Source organism: Leptodactylus fuscus, chromosome 1 (assembly GCF_031893055.1).
Source record: "Leptodactylus fuscus isolate aLepFus1 chromosome 1, aLepFus1.hap2, whole genome shotgun sequence".
NCBI classification, from domain to species: domain Eukaryota; kingdom Metazoa; phylum Chordata; class Amphibia; order Anura; family Leptodactylidae; genus Leptodactylus; species Leptodactylus fuscus.
In genome coordinates, this window is record NC_134265.1 from 185,658,953 (window position 1) to 185,680,276 (window position 21,324).

At 42.0% G+C, this 21,324-nt stretch overlaps 1 protein-coding gene across 1 annotated transcript; it reads right to left on the bottom strand.

Annotated features, from left to right (window-relative positions):
• Positions 1-840: 840 nt before the first annotated feature.
• On the bottom strand, positions 841-18,460 carry GRHPR (glyoxylate and hydroxypyruvate reductase). The gene is made up of 9 exons (XM_075280382.1): positions 18,353-18,460; positions 14,638-14,768; positions 14,067-14,139; positions 13,812-13,928; positions 13,621-13,709; positions 6,389-6,493; positions 6,138-6,273; positions 3,237-3,367; positions 841-1,077 (listed from the first exon to the last, which is right to left on the bottom strand). The coding sequence occupies exons 1-9, from the start codon at positions 18,436-18,438 to the stop codon at positions 956-958; spliced, it is 990 nt and encodes a 329-aa protein (XP_075136483.1). The 5' UTR covers positions 18,439-18,460; the 3' UTR covers positions 841-955.
• Between the last annotated feature and the right edge of the window lie 2,864 nt (positions 18,461-21,324).

Below are 21,324 nucleotides of genomic sequence, written 5' to 3' on the forward strand. Positions count from 1 at the left end.
TGTTTTGAGAAGGCATACACTACAATGCAAAAATTTAACCCCTTCTCTCTCAGCAACACACTATTAAGTTGCACTGAACGTGTAGTAGTATGATGCTGTAATGCTGTGACATTACTTCAGACATTACTAAGGTCTTTTATGTTACACAACCAAGGCCCGGGACTAGCCACTGGAGTTGCAAAATACTCTGACTCCAGCGATTTAACCCCCTGGATGCCATGATCGCTATTTATTTTCCCAAAAAGTACAACTTGCTCCGAAAATAAAGAGCCCTTACAAATCTCTATCCACAGTAAAAAAGTTTTAGGCATCAGAATAGGGTGACCCCCAGAAAAACTGTTCATTTACATAAAGTCACGTTTTATATTTAAGGGTGCATTCACACTGAGTATACGCTAAGCTCTTTCTGAACGTAAAACATGTTCAGAATGAGCGCGTACAAAGCAGATCCCATTCATTTCTATGGGAGCCAGCATACGTGCGCTCCCCATTGAAATGAATGGGCTGCTTTTTTCCCTATTCCTGTGATCGCGCGTATCACATTGTTTTAAACAGAATAAGAAACTAAACATGGCTTCGTTCCTCTACAAACAGCACCACGTCTGCCCATTGGTTGTGTTTGGTTCTGCAGACATAAAGTAACACACACAACCTATGCACAAGTGTGGTACTGTTTTTGGAAAAATGCAGCCATTTTCTCTAATTCTGGACAACCCTTTTAAATGTTCACTAGTGCAGTTCATCTGATCACTTTCCTAAATGTTCATGTTAGCTATATTCCCATTGTAGTGAATCAAATATTCCTCACTATGAACACAGTTAACTAGCCAGACTTACAGCTTAGTTCTGAGTGTGTTTAATAATGTTACAAATTGTAACTAAAAGCCATCCTATAAACATGCTGCAACCACTTGGTTACCATCTCTATATATTTTACTTCAGAGGGCTGACATCATCAGATCTTCAGTTCACTTTGCATCTTCTGTCCAGTGAGGCCGTTAAGTAGATTATTTACAGCAAGTATAGCCATGGTGTTCCGTGTACTGTAGGTGGCACTTCCAATATGGGGTAAAATAACTAAAAAGAAAAAGAAAATCTGTTATCTTTAAAGTAGTTATCCAAGACTTGATATTGATGGCCTATACTTAGGTCACACTGATCAGCTCTAGTGGCTGCTGAATCTGCACAGTGCTTGGAGTCAAATGCAGATAGCACTTTACACTGTGCAGTGCCTATGCCACACTATTGCACATGTCCATCACATGTCCATCACACTATTGCCACACTACGAGGAGTAGTACCCAGAACCGCTACTACTCAGCCTATTGAGCCATCTGCTTCCAGCTCTGTATACTGTACAACACAGCTAATTGTGGGGGTGTCCAGCGTTGAAGCCACACAAATCTAATATTGATGACATGTCCTAAAAATAGGTATCAACATACAGTTTCGGATCCCTTTCTTAAAGGGGTTATCTAGGGACTTACCATGCCATTGTCCTATACTTGATCCAAACATGTGAATTATCCAATTATATTTACGTAACCCCATTCAACCACCTGTGCCGCTGCTGTTCCTTTTGAGTGAAGGAGGGACTTAGTCTTTCACCATGATGCAGTGAAAGTTTTCAAGTTCCAGCATACCCCTTCCAGTTCTATACCACTGCTGTCTCTCTTTTGTACACACCTTTTTATTCGACAGGAGACATGTGATCACATGCCTTAAAAGTTAATAAAAAAGAGCAACTTGGCTTCCTCTTCCTTTTTGTCTTGGGTGTCAGCAATCATATGACTGCACACAGCTACTAATAACCTAACGCAAATGGGGGGGGGGGGCAAGCACAACTCTCAGTCTCATAAATCACATAATACTAGCATATGTTGTCATTACACAGTATTATGTGACCGAGGGCTCCAGCAGCAGAACAGGGGATGATTGGTTTGCAACCTGACATAAAGGGAGTCTGTCAACAGGAAACTTGTAAAATGACAGTACTTTGTAGTGCTCCTTACACACTTTGCAAACATGCCTTTGTTATTTAGAATTGCAGCTCAATTTTCAAAAAAAGTAGCTATTTTATTCATAAGCAAATTGCCGTATATACTCGAGTATAAGCCGAATTTTTCAGCACAGTTTTTGTGCTGAAAAAACCCCCCTCGGCTTATACTCGAGTCAAGCAAAAAAAAAAATTTTTTTTTTTTTTTTAAGAAGGGGGGGGGGGGGGGTGTCTATGACCAGCAGCAATAGTAATGTATAGAATCTCCCATAAAATAGTGAAAAAAAAGAAGCTTTAAAAGAATTTAAAAAATATAATAAAAAAAATAAAGTAAGTAAAAGTTCTAAATCCCTCCTTTCCCTAGAATACATATAAAAGTAGAAACTGACTGTGAAACACATACACATTAGGTATCCCTGTGTCTGAGAGTGCCCGGTCTACTGAATATAGGGTATGTGCAGTGCTCCTGTTCTGTCAGGAAGGGGTTAATAGGAGCACCGCAGATACCCTATATTCAGGCAGGCTGAATTCCAAGTTGGGGGGAAAAACCCCAGTCCTCAAGCTCAGGGAAGGGGCAGACAGACAACCAAAACACCCCCTCCCCTTTCCCAGCAACTACTGCACTCAAAAACTCTGCCCATTTTAATTTTTTAAATTTTCCAGTAGCTGCTGCATTTCCCCCCTCGGCTTATACTCGAGTCAATAAGCTTTCCCAGTTTTTTGTGGTAAAATTAGCGGCCTCGGCTTATATTTGGGTCGGCTTATACTCGAGTATATACGGTAGGTGAAAAGGGCTTTTGGGGTGTTTCTTCTCTTTCTTGGGTCTTGCTCTGAGCTGTAGATACCTACCCTGACACCCAGCTCTTACTGCAGCTAAGAAGCAGTAGTAAAGGAATTAATCTACAGTGGAAAATGAAGCCTGGGAAAGATACATTCCCCAAAAGTCCTTTTTGTCTAATTTGCATACAAATAAAACAGCTATTTTCTTTATAGTGGAATTACAAAACTGAATAACAAAGGCATATTTGGAAAGTGTGTAAAGAGCACAACAAAGTACTGGGATAACTTTGATTATGAATTTCTTGCAAACAGACTTGCTTTATCCAAGCCATAAAAAATGAGTCTCACTGGTGTTGTGACTTTCATAAAATTACTATACACAGTTCTAAATGTAAACCAATGGCACTTATAAAACTAAGTCATATGTATTCCAACCAAAAGTTAAAAAAACTTAATTTACCACAGTTCTTTAGGCTGAGGAGTGGGTGGTTTGTTGGCAGTGGTTCAGGAGTTGTTACATCTAAACCAGCAGCTGCAATCTGCCCAGTGACCAGCGCCTGGTACAAGTCTTCTTGATTTACAGCAGAGCCTCTGAAAGTGTTACCCACAAACTGTTAGCATATTTACACTGTATAGTCCAAAAAAAACTGAAAAATGCTTTGATATTATGAAAAGCACATAAAGTAACATTTTCCAGAATTAAAAGCTGTTCACATGACACTATTGCCTGCTGTTTGAAAATGTGTGGGACCAACATATATGGTTGGATTCAATATTTATTATATTTACTATATGCCTTTAAAGTATAAGTGGTGTCCCACTTTTTTTTTGTATGTATGTAGGAGGGTGGTGAACATTTTTGTAATATACTGTACTTTAGATCTCATCCCTAGCAATGCTCTAACAAAGTATTGCCAGGGATAGTATGTCCAATGCACCCATACTCACTGAGCATTGCCAATATGTACAAATGTACCAGTTGCCAAAGAGAAAGGGAGGAGGGGAGTGTCACTTTAAATAGTTGTATATCCCATTTTATACCACCTACAACAGTGGACTGTGTTTTTAACTAATCATATGGGTTTTTTTTATAGCTACAACTCAGTGAAGTAAATTTTTGCAGTAAATGATATAAATCGGTCCACTGGAGGAAAGAGGTAACTCTCTAAGTGGCAGATATGCAATTCTGCCTTAACTATGGGAGAGGAGCAGCCTTATCTAGTCATGCAGTCATTGTACTAGATCCAAACCCTGTGATGCCAGCAGTTAGATAGTATATCAGAGGGACATGTCCATCACACTGCAAAGGGTCAGGGGATAACAACACTCCTTAGGGAGCGGGCACCTTTACAGGCATATGGAGACTTTCAGGCCATTTTCGCTCCACTGGGGGATTATGGGAAATATATGCAAATCTGTTTTCCAGAATGTAATTAGGAAAACAGTGCCTCTGTTTGCTGTCTCTTAGGACAGCCCCCATAACATAATGCATGACTTTTTTCAATAAACCTAATAACATAATGCGGGGATTATTGCCAAATTAGCATTTCTATTCCAAAAGGAACAGATTCCCAGCTGTGGACAGTGCTGTTTCGATCTGTTGGCTCTCATCAGCACAGCGTAGAGGGTGAGTCTCCATACGCCTGTAAAGGTGTCCACTCCCTAAGGCGTGTTATTATCCCCTGACCCTGGTCTATAGTCTTTCACCCTGCCAAACTAGTATCCCTACGCTGTGATGATTAAAATCTGTGTAGAGTTGTTATTTTAACATCTTCCAGGATTTGATTAAATCCCTAGTTTCATCATTTCCCTTGCAACATATATAAGTGCTGCTCGTCTGAGCACTAAATAATAAATGCTAACTGTACATGGGGCTTGTTACCAGTCACTTAAATCAACCAAAAATAGCACAATGCCATCTCACAGTGTCAGGACAGACACAGGCACTCCCTTTTGCTCTCTGGATCTGCCCTGAAGTGCAGGCTCTGCAGCCTTTTATGGCCCAGTAATGAGCCTAGGACCAGCCCTACACCTGGGTTGAGGCCTACTCCAGACCCGCACTGAACACACATAAGTCAGAAACCTTGGAGAGATATAGCGGGACTCCAGCACTCTGCCTGTCACCTTCTCACAGTGGTATAAACGTAAATTAGATGGTCTGGAGATGCAGCAGATTTCTCTTCCAGTATCAGCCAGGGTGATAAACCCGATACAATTTATGATTGTCTAATCAAAGTAAAATTAGGCAGGATTAGTAAATCTGTTTGACTTTTAATATATTTTAATATATGAAAGCCACCAATAGTTCTGTTTTGTTAAAAGTACAACATCCAACATCCTTATTTAGATTTTAACTTGTGAATCAGTGTGTCCACATTTGGAAGAAAGAACAAAAAATATAGTCTACTTCTGTTTACTATGATCATTTATTTGGATATATATATATATATATATATATATATATATATATATATATATATATATATATATATATATATCTCACAGGGAAATGATGAAACTAGGGATTTGATCAAATCCCGGAAGATGTTAAAATAACAACTCTGTGGGGTCTTTTCCCTTAAGAAAGTCAATGATTTGATCAAATCCCTGAACTGTTTTAGTGAAATGATGAAATATTGTTTAGATATGAAAAGTATTTATTTAGTAAAGCAGCATTATTAAATGTAGAGTAGGTAATACAACAATAGTCATTGAAACAGAAATTATTTATTCAAAACTAATTAACAAAAGAAATCGGTTCTTAAGCTGATATTTTTTTAGTATCTACTTCCATAACATCGTAATTTTTCTACCATAATAGTCCTGTGTCTGTGTCCGTTGTAGTTTTAGTAGTATGGCTATTTTCAATTTGTTCAATGACTGTGAAGCTTTTTCTACCCTTTTGCGAGTCCACAAAGGTTTTATCTGTCGCTTGTTCAAAACATGTCCTTATAGTTTCATTAAACTGTTCTTCAGATACAAATTCGGTTAGAGTATGATTTTTTGTTTTCTATATCTGAACCTATTTTTCTTGTGCGTCACATCAGAAGCGCGGCGCGCTGGCCGGCATGGACGCCAGAGAGGAGCGGTGAGATAAAGGGGGAGTGATAACAAGCGAAACATAGAGCTGTACGAGTCCTGACTTGTGTTATTTCATTATTTCACTAAAACAGTTCAGTGATTTGATCAAATCACTGACTTTCTTTAGGGAAATGACCCCACAGAGTTGTTATTTTAACATCTGGGATTTGATTAAATCCCTAGTTTCATCATTTCTCTGCAACATATGTAAGTGCATAGAAAGATACTTATTTTTCATAGTGTTCTATCATAGGCTGAATAGTTGGCAATACTAACTTACCGACTTATGTTAATGAACACTGATGTTTTCTTCATTCTGCTAAAGAAATCCTTGTTGCACATCCCCTCAGTCTGAGGAGTTAAAGAGCAAGACACAATGACAAAATCCGAATCCTCTGTAAGCTTTTCACAAGACACTAAGTAAATATAAAAAAAAAAGAAGATTGCTATTTCTGAAGCATGTTATATGTTACGACCAAAAACAACAAGAGAGACCATGGAGAGAATATAGATAAATGTTGATAAAGTTACCATATTCAGCATTAACCTCTGCTGCACGTTCAGGATGAGGATTACGACCTGTGTATAAGAACCTTTTCACTCCAAAAGGTTTAAGGCGTTGAGCAATAGCCATTCCTGAGGAAGGGGAAAACAAGACAGATTCATGTGCAATAGAAGTTTATTGGTACAGCACAACTCAAGGTAACAAATATGACAGTGTCTGTGTGTAGCTCCCCACCACATGTTGCCTGAACAGTTGTTATATGTATGTTTTTAAAGGAATAATGAAACAGAGGTTTGTATGCTACTAACTCCAATGGAGTCAGAGCTGATAACCATGCGAAGAAGAGAAAGGAGTATAATAAAAAAGTAAGAAAAAGAGAAAAGAGAGTGGATGGGGAAAGGGATTCAGAAGAAGGAAAACAAGATAGATTTACACATTTGCTATTAAACAGGTTATCCATCAGGAAAAACTTTTAAAAACGTTGCTACTTGTGCACTTGCCAAAAAGACAGGCCTTTCAGTAATTAGTTGCTGAAGACACTGATACGTGCCGCACAGAAATTTCAGCCTTGTGGAAAGACCTTCAACATGTTGCATCCAGGTTAGATACCCTTGAGGAGGATCATGATCAGAACTTAGCCTACTTCTCCCAACTTCAGGACTCTGCTCATTTCCAATGCCAGGCTGCCCAGGAAATGCAGCATCATCTTGAGGACTTAGACGAAAGGGGGCACTGCAACAATATTAGGATTAAAGGTCTACCTGAGGCTCTACTAGAGGAGCACCTGCATATCAACCTGGAGGTAATTTTCAACACCATTCTATAGGAACCCCCTACTCATAAAATTAAACTTGACCATGCTCATAGAGCCCTGTACCACGTCATCTGTTGTGTTCATGACTTTGCTTTGAAAGAACTCACCCTCTCCAAAGCCCGACGCCTCAAGGATAGACTTTAATGGAGTTAAATTGCAGCTTTACCATGACCGTTCCTGGATCACCTTGCAAAAGAGAGGACACCTCCGTCCACTCCTTCATCTCCTAACTGACTACCAAATCCTCTACCGCTAGGGTTTTCCCTTCACTTTGACTGCAAGATTAAATGGTCACTCACCCACTCTGTTCTCCTATGCAGACCTGCGTCCCTTCTGTGTCATTGGACATTCCACTCCCGGGGCTATCTGATTGGGAGCTCCCCCCCTTTACTCAAATTTGGAGTACTCAAAAGCCTGAGAGACACCATCTGCCCTCCTCTCGATCTTTGGCCCCGAGGTGGACCCCCATGTCCATGATTACTGCTGTGTGTAACTCTCCCATTTCTTTCTAGGTTTGACTTTTGGTATGTTCTGACGTTGTTTATTGCAGTCAGTTTACTATTGCCTTTAACTGACTTATTTTGTTTAGCAGGCAGGCTAGGTTACCTCACTTCCAATTGTCTGCTTCTTCCACTACCCACTTTCTTGCCACCATCTCCAGTAGGAATGGCTTGGTCCCCGGCAATGGTCACCCCCTGCTTTCCCACATTGGGGGCATTCTTCAGCTGTGTATCCTTATTATGGACTTACTTGGTAGTTAGGCTTAGTTTTGCCTGGATAAGTGCCTTTTGTCCCCAGCCAGGAGACTTAGTCCTGAGCTTAATGCCACTATTTGATTGTCTTCATGTTCTTTTTTTGTTTGTTGTCATTTTGTAAAACTATAAAATTAATAAAAATTTAAAAAGGCATCCAGACTCTACTTGCATCTTTGCACTGCTGCAAAGAGCCTCATTGGAAAAGTGTGACTCCTCCATCTGGTCTGGAGCTCCTGGTTAGAATTAAGGATGTGTGGTGCCTTGAATTTCTGACTGCCCGCCTTAATAATACCCTGGAAGCTTTCCAACCTACCTGGGCCCCTTGGGACACGTATTGTATCCTACAGGGTCTCTGATCTTTGACTTTCTCCCTTCTCCCTCCCAGCTCTTCCCTTTCTGTTCAATCCCTGTACTTTGTGGTTGTCTTCCCTCCCTTGTCCCCTTCACTGATGTTACTTCTCTACTTGGTTTTTGTACTCTGTTTGGAAAAAAAATCTTTTTTCAATAAAAATTACTATTAAAAAAAAAATGTGTGTGTGTAGGGGGGGATCCTAAAATAATAGTTCATTAATTGTAATCAGTGTAAAAGGTTGTAAGGATCCAGTTCTGTTTTTACGTTTCACCTGTCTGTGGGCAAGTCTGCCTCGTTGTAAGATGGCCGCTATAGCTTCGGTGGCCATCTTGCCTGCTCTTGAGGCTATATTAATGAATGCACCTGTGTTCCTCCCTGCTTGAGTATCAGTCAGATCTTTGTCTCGGCTGCCTCTAGCTCTCCGCCTCTATTGGGAAGAGTCCTGTGGTTCTCTTGTTCCAGAGTTCTGCCATTTCCTACCATACCTGCATCTAGATACCTGTCTTCCTCCCGGCTGTTGCCCTTCAGCTTATCCCCTCAGCTGCACATGAGCTCCCCCTGATTGATTCAGTCTCTCATCAGGAAAACCTCTAGTGCTACACAACCTGCCTTTTACTACCGGCCGAACGCTACCCAGCTGTGCTGCAACTGACTGTAAGTTCGTCTCTTCTTTGCTGTAACTATTGTCTGCTGTGCATTTCCCCTATCAGCCATAGGTGTCCACAGAGTATTCACACATAGTGTAACAGGATACTCAAGCCCACAAGATGGAGGCCGCTGAGTCTGGGGACTTGGAAATCTGAGGCGCAACTACCGTTGTTCAGGAGAGGATTATCCAGCGCCATTAAGGACGAACTGGCCCGTTCTGAGGCTCCCTCCAAGTTTGAAGAGTATGTACACCATTGCATACGGATTGATATCCGCTTATCCGAACGAAGACAAGAGAGATGGGCAGCAATGAATCGCAGGGACAGCCCACCAGCATTTTCTCCTGCATTTCCCAAGGAACCTTCTAATAGGCCCCCACAGGAGACTGAGCCAATGCAACTAGATGTTGTACAGAGGTCTGAGAGTAATGCTCGTAGAGAACGCCGGCTGCGTGACGGTCTATGTCTCTATTGTGGGGAGTCCGGTCACTTCCTCATAAATTGCCCGAATCGACCTCGCAGGACTGTCGCAGCCGTGGCCGAAGGAGATTTGTCTGACTGTGAATCAGAAGCCTCAGAAGCGTCACAGCCTTTGAATGCAGTTATTCAGACCCTGTCGTCGGTGGCTTCACACCTGGAGAAGAGGAAGAAGGAGACCCATTGCCTCCTGCCAATTCAGATTTGGACCAACACTCGTTGGATTTCCACCTCAGCAATGGTGGATTCCGGAGCTAGTGGCAACTTCATGGATCTGGCCTTTGCTAAAGAACATGGTATCGCAACCCAACATAGGGCCTCACCCGTGCTTATGGAGACTGTGGATGGTTCCCCCCTGGTATCGGGGCCAATAGATCAGGAAACCAGACCCCTAAGGGTATCCATGCCGCCTGATCATCAGGAAGAACTATCCTTCATGCTTATCTCCTCTCCTCATTTTCCAGTAATCCTAGGCCTCCCATGGTTGAAAAAGCAGAACCCAGCTATCAACTGGGAAACTAGAGAGTTACGCTTCCCTGCAAAGAAGAAGTCAGCCATTTGCCCGGTCACATCTGTTCCTGACAATCCTTCTAACCTTTTTTCATCAGTCTATTCTGACTTCTTGGACGTGAGTGACAAGAAGAATGCAGATAAACTTCCACCACACCGGCCATATGACTGTCCAATTGAGCTTTTGCCCGGTGCAGCAATACCGTTTGGCCACATCTATCCTCTAGCCGGGCCGGAGTTAAAGGCCCTCAAGGACTACGTTGATGAAAACCTGGCAAAGGGGTTTATTCGTCCTTCCTCATCTCCAGCAGGTGCTCCAATCTTTTTTGTGAAAAAGAAGGACGGGTCCCTCAGACCCTGCATAGATTATCGGGAACTCAACAAAATCACTGTTAAAAACCGTTATCCACTTCCTCTAATCCCCGAACTTCTGGAACGAGTTCGCCATGCCAAGATTTTTTCCAAATTAGATCTTCGAGGAGCATACAACTTACTGCGGATTAGAAAAGGAGACGAGTGGAAAACTGCCTTTCGGTGTCGGTACGGACACTTTGAATATCTGGTCATGCCGTTTGGTCTATGCAATGCCCCAGCTGCTTTCCAACATTTGGTTAATGACATCTTCCGGGATCTCTTGGATCAGTTCATGGTGGTGTATTTGGACGATATCCTTATTTTTTCCAGCTCTCTACAAGAACATGAGGAACATGTGAAGATTGTTCTGGACCGCCTACGAGTAAACCAACTTTACATTAAACTCGAAAAATGCGAGTTCCACAAGACTGAGATCCAGTTTTTGGGCTATGTAATCTCACAACAAGGATTGTATATGGATATCAGTAAGATCCAAGCAATCATGGATTGGCCGGTCCCGAAGAATACCCGAGAGGTACAACGTTTCATAGGCTTTGCCAACTTTTACCGGCGCTTTATTAAGCACTTCTCAGAGATTGTCAGTCCCATTACCCAACTTACCAAGAAGGGGACAGTGTTCCGTTGGACACCCCAAGCCCAGGAGGCATTTACTCGCCTTAAGTCAAGGTTCACATCCGCCCCAGTATTAATACATCCTGATCCGGAGTTGGCATTTATAATAGAGGTGGACGCTTCAGACAGTGCCGTGGGAGCTGTCTTATCTCAGAGAACAGGAGAGAAGGGTCTCTTGCACCCTTGTGCATACTTCTCCCGAAAGTTATCTTCTGCTGAGAGGAATTACGATGTCGGAAACAAGGAACTGTTGGCGATCATCTCCGCGTTCAAAGAATGGAGGCATCATTTGCAGGGGGCTTCTCAGCAGATTGTCGTACTCACCGATCACCGTAATTTGGAGTTTGTCCGATCCGCAAGATGTCTTTCTCCCCGACAGGTTCGCTGGAGCCTATTTCTAAACCAATTTAATTTTATCATCTCCTATCGACCGGGCTCCCGTAATGGCAAGGCTGACGCCCTTTCCCGGATGTTCTCTACCGAATCGGATTCGGCTCCCTCATTTGAGACTATAGTACCCGACGCCAATGTGGTGGGAGTGATACAGAATGAAGACTTAATTAACGCCTTTAAGGAAGCCTATGTCACTGATCCTCTCTTGTCCCAGCCGGCTAATGACGTTCATCTGACCTTTAAAAATGGAGTATGGTTCCAAGGCCAATGCCTCTACGTGCCTAAGTCTGCCAAACTAAGAGTACTAAGACTGATGCATGACTCCAAGGTGGCAGGTCATAAAGGGGTGCAGAAGACTCAGGAGTTCCTCTCACGATTCTTCTGGTGGCCTGGGTATCAGAGGGATGTTAAAGACTATGTCCGTTCTTGTGTCATCTGTGCCAGATGTAAGACACCTCGGTCTGCTCCGACTGGATTGCTACAACCTCTGCCAGTGCCTTCTCGTCCATGGGGATCCATATCTATGGACTTTATTGTCGAATTACCTATCTCTAAGGGTATGAATACCATTCTAGTTGTGGTTGATCGATTAACGAAGGCTGCCCACTTTATACCTTACCCCAGACTACCAACTGCTAAAGACACTGTGGAATTAATTATTCAAAATGTCTTTCGGCTGCACGGGGTCCCCGACGAAGTCATTTCAGATCGAGGAGCGCAATTCATGGCGAGATTCTGGCAAGGATTTTGTTCAGCATTAGACATTAAAGTCCGCTTGTCCTCTGCCTACCATCCGCAGTCAAACGGCCAGACCGAGAGGACCAATCAGACTTTGGAACAGTACCTGCGTTGTTTCATCAGTCATTTGCAGGATGATTGGCTGGATCTCCTTCCTCTGGCAGAATTCTCCTATAACAATTCCCAGAGTGCTTCTACAAAGGTGTCACCCTTCTATGCCAATCTGGGGTTCCACCCCAAAGTTTTTCCCAGGCTGCCAAGTGATGTCACCATACCGGCAGTTACGGAACGTGTGGCAATCATTCAGCAAAACTTGGAAGTGTTGAAGGAAACCTTGACTGCAGCTCAGGAGAGATATAAGAGATCAGCGGATCAGTCCCGCAGACCAGAACCCATATTCAAAGTTGGAGACTTAGTCTGGCTTTCTACAAAAAATTTAAAACTGAGAGTACCCTCCCCGAAGCTGGGGCAAAGATTTGTAGGACCATTTAAGATAAGTGCCATCATCAGTGCAGTGGCCGTTAGATTAAAGCTCCCCAACACCATGAAAATCCATCCAGTATTCCATGTTTCCCTATTGAAGGCTGCTATCCCTAATCCGTTCCCGGGACGCGCTGCCCAACCACCCGATTCAGTATTTATTGATGGTGAGGAACAATTTTTGGTGGAAGAGATTCTGGATTCTAGAATCCATAGGAACCAATTACAGTATCTGGTCAAGTGGGAAGGGTACCCGCCTGAAGAAAATTCTTGGGAACCTGTTGATAATATAAATGCTCCCCGTCTGGTGTCCAGGTTCCACCGAAGACATCCCGGTAAGCCGGCCCATAGGGTGTCCGGAGGCCACTCCTAAGGTGGGGGTAGTGTAAGGATCCAGTTCTGTTTTTACGTTTCACCTGTCTGTGGGCAAGTCTGCCTCGTTGTAAGATGGCCGCTATAGCTTCGGTGGCCATCTTGCCTGCTCTTGAGGCTATATTAATGAATGCACCTGTGTTCCTCCCTGCTTGAGTATCAGTCAGATCTTTGTCTCGGCTGCCTCTAGCTCTCCGCCTCTATTGGGAAGAGTCCTGTGGTTCTCTTGTTCCAGAGTTCTGCCATTTCCTACCATACCTGCATCTAGATACCTGTCTTCCTCCCGGCTGTTGCCCTTCAGCTTATCCCCTCAGCTGCACATGAGCTCCCCCTGATTGATTCAGTCTCTCATCAGGAAAACCTCTAGTGCTACACAACCTGCCTTTTACTACCGGCCGAACGCTACCCAGCTGTGCTGCAACTGACTGTAAGTTCGTCTCTTCTTTGCTGTAACTATTGTCTGCTGTGCATTTCCCCTATCAGCCATAGGTGTCCACAGAGTATTCACACATAGTGTAACAAAGGTTCAACTAATTGTGATTTTAATTTAGGCCCAAATCACCCAGCCCTACCCTAAATTTCCTTCAGTATTGAATCATCAATATAGTAATTTATGCTGGAACTAGCAACATAAACATATGCAATATAAAAAAGTGAAATTAAATATTAAGCTAAGAGGTACAGTAATAATAGGTCACCGTTCTTTTTGCAAGATACATTTTAGAGTATTTACCTATTCGTCCTAAACCAATGATTCCCACTGTGCTGTTAGACAATCCATAGCCGCACAACCACATAGGTGACCAAGATTTCCATCCTCCACTTGAAAAGAAAAAGTAGGGCAAAAATTATTAAAGGCTGTATTCTCGTGCCAGCAAATAAACTTAAAACCGCCATGCTGGCCCAGTGGCTTAAATGACTTACTTTTTAACTTCTTGTATAGCTTCAGGGAGGCGACGGCAGGTGGCTAGCAGTAATGCTACGCTCAGTTCAGCAGTGGCTTCTGTTAGAACATCTGGAGTATAACCAACTCTGATTCCTCTATCATAGAACCAAATTCAATGTATCTTAGTGTTACCATACAGTAAAACATAAAGCAGATCATCTCAGAAGTCGATTAACAAAACCAAAAAGTAAATACAGAAGTCTTCAAAACGACCTGTACACTTAGCTACATACCGCTGTTTAATTTCATCCATTGCTAGGTGGTCAAAACCAACAGACAATGTACTGATAACCTTGAGGTTTGGCCCTTTAAGTTGAAATAAAATTATGATATGAAATTATTGAACATGTTTGTAGAATTTTTTTTAAACACACATTTTTATTGTCTGAAAGTAGTCAAGATATGTTAAATAATGAAGAATAACTAGATATCCATATTTCATGAATTAAACTGGATTTAGGATGTTTCTTTCGGACATCCCATTCTCTACTTAACTTTTATAACCAAGTCTCAGAGTAAATTTCCCAAACACATGAAAGACATGTTAGCAATACAGCACTACAACAGAAACAATGTGTCTCTAGTATAATTTTATATACAGTATAAAGCTCTACCAACTACTGCATTATGAGCTGTGTAGGCTGGTAATATCAACTGCTGCCAGAATACAGTCCCAATATGGCACTAAGCATACTCTGACATACCCCCCATTCCTAGGTGAAACCATGAACCAGGCCTCTATTTTCAACATTCCAACCAGTAATGTACATTCAGTTTTTTGACACAGGTATAACCACAACTTACCAGCAGTGTCTAAGACTTCTTTGTCAATCTTTTCTGATAAGAGACAAAGCAGGCCATGCGCCCCAGCGACTCCCTTCAACAGTTCTGCCCTTGGCACAGGATCATCCGAATCCCACAGCTGAACAGTACAGCTAGAAGAGAAATATATTTCATATCTTTAAGGTGCTCAGATTATTTTAGATCACTGCCACAGACATTATGGCTTATAGAGCTAGAAAATATTTAAAAGGTTAATGACATCCCAACCGCATTTTGCAAAAACCAGAAATAATCCTTGAAATCCAACCTACTTGTCCATTTGTATTGTTTACACTATGGAAAGTAGATTTGTGAGCATGCGCATTCGGCTCTGCCCGAGGCCTACAAGTTTCACCGCCTGTGTCGGAAGAAGACACATGAAGAGGACGTTCCTGAAGAAGATGGAGGCTTCGCTGGAGAGTTCTCTTGCAGCATTGGGGACGCCCTCACTGCTGTTTGAGCGCTGGGGCCCGCCCCCAGTGCTGCAAGAGAACTCATTTGCATACCGGCGAAAACCGGGATTTCTACGGCACGGTGGTGCGGAGAAGACATCTAAAGGTAGGAAACAAATAGCCTTTCTTAAGGCTATTCCGACGTGTTAGTCACAAAAAATTCTATCTGAATGATAGGATCCCTTTAAATAAAGGTCCCTGGCCCAACGGAAATGTTAGTATGTAGTACTTATTATTTTAAGCCTCCCTACGGGCAGTTATTTAATAATGTATAATCTGAATGATAGGATCCCTTTAAACAAAGCATGATTGCTCAGGCATAGATTGGCTGACGTGCTCATGTGCAACCCCTTTAACACCGCTGGAATTTTTCGATTTACGTTTTTGACTCTCCCGCGTTCCAAACACCATATCTTTTTATGCTCTCAGAAAAGAGGGGAACACATTTTTATACTTTAATTTACATTTTAACCCCTTAAGAAAAATCCAAAACTGTGCAAAAATATTTTTTTTCCCTACAATTCACATATTCTGACACCTGTAACTTTTTATAACTACAGGGATGCATAGGTCGTCCTTTTTTCCAGGACCAGGTGTACTTTTTAGTTATACCATTTTGGGGAATTGCTATTGTTTTGATCACTTTTTAGTAAAATTTTTATCAGAGGCGAAACAGTGAAAAATCGGTGGTTTGGCACTTTTGAATTTTTTTTCCCGCTATGGCGTTTATCGTACACATGGATACCTCGTACATCGTAAATATTTGTAGAGAGGGCGTTTTCAGACACATGGATACCTAATGAGTATATGTTTCACAGTATTTAAGTACTTTTATATATGTTCTAGGAAAAGGGGAATGATTTGAACTTTTAATAAGTGGGGGGGGGGTTATATTTTTTTACTTCTTTAAAAAAAATTTCAGCATTTATTAGACCCCCTAGGAACCTTGAACCCCAGAGAATCTGATCACTAATGTAATAACATTACAATGCTAATGCATTGCAAAAAAACGGCATTTCTATTGCTGGCTACATGGTAATGAAAAGGCTCCCGGCTGTCATGGTAATGGAAAACTGGCCTCAGAGCTTGCGCAGGGTGCTGGCAATCCCCGGCAAAATGGTGGCACCCACGCACCACTGGTAAAATGGTGCCTCAGTCAGCTTGGACCGAGGCACGAGAGGTGTTAATGCCCACGATCAGTGCGAGTACCGATCACGGGCAATAGTTCCAGGTCTCTGCTGTATTATACAGTATTAAAAACAGTATAAAACATATTTAAGCACCCGACATCCATCTACTAGTCCAGCAGATGCTGAGAAGGGGTCAAGCTCATCATACAAAGTGGCAGATTTTGGAATTTCTGCTGTTGGTTGTATATTCACAAACCTATGACAGTTCGTACCATACAGCCAACTATCAGGTAAAGTTGGTCAGAACCAAAATCTGTTGTGATGGTTTTTTTCTGCTATTTGTGACATTTTGTGTATGGGCTACACTGACAGACCTGTGGGAAATTTTTATACAGTGGCACGAGTTTGTATTTACACACACACACATAGTGTCCGTCATTTCCTGTTTTCAGAACTTTATTAGAATTGAACAACTTGCATATCACAAATATCTGGGGTAGTTGAATGGTCATTGTAAGGTTCATGGTTGTTCATATGTTTGGGACAGTTGGCCGTTTCAACAACCAACCATAGTTCATTTCAGACGAGCGATGGCAGTCTACAATCTAATGTGTATGGCCGGGTTTAGGCTGTCATATTTTATCTGCTTCCAACACATCAACTTCAAGAACAGACTATTCATTTGCTCCTTGAGGCTGGGGCACACAGCCAATACCTGCATCAGGTTAAGGCTATGGCAACACAGAAATTTTGTCCATGACTCCTGTCACTAATGTTATACTGTGAACACAACCTGTGTAGTGATTGGCATGTTCTTCATTGTCGGATGCCTAACAATGTTTTATGAGTTGATAACTTGACCTTTAAGCACCAGAAAGCGTAGTAAGGAGGAGTACGAAACGGTATTACGTGATGCACATGCTGGGGCAGTTTAGGGTGAAAAAAACACCTGACAGGTTCCCTTTAAAGTCTATACTTGAAAAATTGTAACATGTACATACACAGCATTTTAGTTTGCACATTCGCTATGTGAAAGAGTTCTAATACAATGAGTCCTAATACAATAAAAGTATGTCCAGAAAAGAAGCAGCACTGTGTGAATTTTTTTATCCCCTTCCTGCTATCTGCTGTAATAGTATGGTGGATGTCAGGTATTTAAATATGGCGGCCGCTCAGGAGCTTAGTATTATGCAGCAAAGACCAGGCGCTAATGCCTACGTTCAGTGATCACACTGATCGTGGGCATTAAAGGGGTTTTCCAGGCAGAAAATCTTTTTTTTTTTTTTTTTTAAATAAAAAAACCCATTTACTAACCCATCAGTTAATGCTACTGGCAGGTTAGTAAATACACCCATATACCTTTAGCAGTTATTGGAGTGATTTCTGAGTGTCACTGGTTGCTGCAGCATCTTCTGTGTTTGTTTACATGCTGTTTGCAGCTTCCTGTGTAAAGCGGCGTACGAACTACTGCTGCTTTCTGATGGGTTTTTAAAGGTGTTCGTATGCAGCCTGTCCGCCTAGAAACCTTTTTTTTTATTTTTGTATGGACACAAAGTCCTGCATGTAACGTGAATGACGAGGCACATAACGTGAAAGATGACAGGGTGCTGAATTCAGTAAACCGCTGGCTTTCTAGCAGTATATAAACCACACGTGGAGGAGGACATAAAAGGTTCTCTTTAATTCATGAACATGGCACATGATGTTTGACAAGTGTGGTGTAGTTTAGCACCTCTTTCAGTAAGTAGTCTTCCTTACTACCACGTGACAAGCCATGCCCCATTTTTCAGAAATAGTGGTGGCGACACTTGATACATATGGGGTTCAGACTGGCACAAATTCATCGGGCACTCATTAATAGGATGGCAGACTATGAGTCAGAAGACATCTCTATTATATGGGTTGTAGGCTGTGTAGTGTGTGCGATTACAGCAGCTCAGTACGCAATGGAGAGTACAATAATAAGTGAATGGTGCCATGCAAGCAAATTGGAAATGCCACACTGCAATAAAGTTCAAGGAGCATAGCTAAGTGTTAGCAGACAGCTACAGACAGCTATAATATAAGGCACCAACGAAGAGGCTTGTCTGTAACCTCAGGAAATGTGTCACTTACTTTTCAGCTTGGGCTAGGAGTTTGTGCCCTTCTGGGGGCAGCCTTCTGCTCACAAACACCTTCATTATTTGCTGAGCCGCTTTCATTGCCAGCAGTGACGAGGAAGCCGTGCTCCAGAAGGAGGAGCTGTCGTGGCTGCAAGGAGGAAGGCGCTCATAGGTCAACAGCACAGCTTCTCCATACAAAGAGCTTAGAATGAGGGGGCAGCGCCACCTGGAGTATATCCGAGGCAACAGCATAATGCAATGCGGCCACAACATGGAAACAGAATAGACCATTTGTCTTTCTTTCTCAATATAATGTTTCTGAGTAATTATTGTAAGTCCCTAGTATTAAGCATACTGGAATAATATATGCATTATGCTACTCCTTAGTAATACTCCAAGAACACATTTGTAGCTGAAAATGTCCTCTTTTTTTGTTATGATTTTTCACTTGTTTTCTTTACTTGTCACTCTACTTGTTGCCTTGCTGTTATAGGAGGTTAACTGCTATAGGATGACAGCAACGGACATTAACAATAGTGTAGTAATAGACAGATGGAGCCCACACTGTCTGTGTCTGTTCCCCCACCTGCGTTGGGGTTTCTGTTCTTTAGGTTTGCTTGGGAACCCGAAAAACGGAGACCCGCCGGGTTTCTGCTCAAAAATGCAGCGAGAAAAGTCCTGCTTGCAGGGATTTTCTCTACATTTTTCAAGTGGAATGGAGGACGGTGAACCTAGACTATGATATAAACCACGTGACAGATGCTTTCTTCCGTCATGTTTGTTTACTTTTGCATATAGGACTTTTTCTTCTTTCAAAAAGTAAAAAGCATGATGGAGGAAAGCTTTGATCAAGTTCTTAACATGGGGAGATAATGCAGATGAACCCCCTAACAGAGACAGCTATTTCGCATCTGTCCAATTTCAGACCAATATTGAGAGACAAGTCTTATGGTTTTTATAATAAAAAGTTGTACAATTTTCCAATATACTTTCTGTCTTCATGCTGGGAATGGGACTTCTAGCAGTAAAGTTATCTATGATGCTAGGAGTCCCTGCCACCCAGCGACATACTGTTCTGTATCAATTAGAGTACAAGATGGTATGTTGCTGGGAGGCAGGGACTCCTAGCATCATGGATAACTTTACTGCTAGGAGTCTCATTCCCAGCCTGAAGTTCATCTGGATAAATCTGGCTGACATGCAGACCATGTTTCAGGGGTGAAATACAGACGTGTGCTGCTCCACTTACCCCCAGTAGATAAACATCTATCCATGGTCATGTGATATACAGTCCATGGTCATGTGATATATAGTCCATGGTCATGTAATATATATGGTCCATGGGCATGTGATATATATGGTCCATGGTCATGTGATATACAGTCCATGGTCATGTAATATATATGGTCCATGGGCATGTGATATATATGGTCCATGGTCATGTGATATACAGTCCATGGTCATGTAATATATATGGTCCATGGTCATGTGATGTGCACAGCTCGTTATAGTGACAGTAATCAGCAATCTGCTTGGTAATGAGCTGTGTACCTGTGTTCATTACTTGACCATAGACAGTACATCTCATGACCATGGACTGATTGTTATCCCTTGGGAGTAAACAGAGCGAATATCATCAAGCAGAGAGCTAGAAAATCGTGAGGAATCGATACAGAAAGTATATTGGAAAATTATACAACTTTTTATGATATCAAAAACAACAAACAATAACTTTTGCCTCTGAATACATTATTATAACCTGTAAATAATAGTAGTGTGCACCTATACTTCGGTTTTATTTTAAGGGATAACATTGGTACCGGCCATGAAAGACTGATGAAATTGTCAAAAACCATTGCGTTTTACAGTCCCTGCATAGTGGATGGGATTCTAGTGATTCCCATTCCACATATTGCAGAAAAATACCCACAGTGGAAATGCTCCAATTCCAAAATCAGTTTCTATATACAGTAGGTATAAGTGAAGCAGAAAGTCTGCAGAGGAAAACTCTGCAGACTTTCTGCAAAAACATTGTGGGAAAAACTGCAGCCCGCTAAATGGGGCCTTGGCTTAAAGAGGACCTTTCACCATTTTTCACACAGGCAGGTCCTCTTTAAGGGCTAGTTCACACGGGGGCAAGGAGGCAGATTTTGATGGCAGATTTCGCCTCAAAATCCGCCTCCATACAATGGTGGTCTATGGAGACCGCTAGCGTTCGTTTTTTTAAGGTCCATTCACTTTAGAGGAGGGAAAAACCGCCTGGCGTTTTTCGAAGCGGTTTAAAAAAAAAACAAAAACACTCCAAAAACAGCGTCCTGCTCTACATAGTCTCCTCAATATGGTGGCGATTGGTATGAGGTATCTTGAAGTAGGCAGCATCAGGAATGGAGCACGGAGGAGCTGCAACAACTTTATAACTGTATGGTTAACATAAGATCCATAACTGTAAGGGGCCACACGGTGGCTCAGTGGTTAGCACTGCAGCCTTGCAGCACTGGAGTCCTGGTGTTCAAATCCTGCCAAGGGCAGAAAACCATGTGCAAGGAGTTTGTATGATCTCCCCGTGTTTGCATGGATTTCCATCTCATATTCCAAAGACATACTGATAGGGAAAAATGTACATTGTGAGCTCTATGTGGGGCTCACAATCTACAAAAAAAAAAAAAAAAAAGATCCATAACTGTAAAAACAATCAATCCCATTTTATGAGTTTACTCCCATTATTTTTATTTTATTTTTTTTTTAAATGTAGATTGTGAGCCCCACATAGAGCTCACAATGTACATTTTTTCCCTATCAGTATGTCTTTTTGGAATATGGGATGGAAATCCATGCAAACACGGGGAGAACATACAAACTCCTTGCAGATGTTTTTTTTTTGCCCTTGGCAGGATTTGAACACCAGGACTCCAGCGCTGCAAGGCTGCAGTGCTAACCACTGAGCCACCGTGTGGCCCCTCTACTCCCATTATTTTTATGCAACTT

What these genes read in the sequence shown, in the direction of transcription:
- GRHPR (XM_075280382.1), bottom strand. Translation starts at nt 18,438, where the DNA reads ATGAAAGCGGCTCAGCAAATAATGAAGGTGTTTGTGAGCAGAAGGCTG. An exon ending in CTCCTAGCCCAAGCTGAAAA is followed by an intron (nt 14,769 to 18,352) that starts GTAAGTGACACA and finishes TTTCTCTTCTAG; the next exon opens with CTGTACTGTTCAGCTGTGGG. An exon ending in CCTCAGCCTAAAGAACTGTG is followed by an intron (nt 1,078 to 3,236) that starts GTAAATTAAGTT and finishes TTTTCTTTTTAG; the next exon opens with TTATTTTACCCCATATTGGA.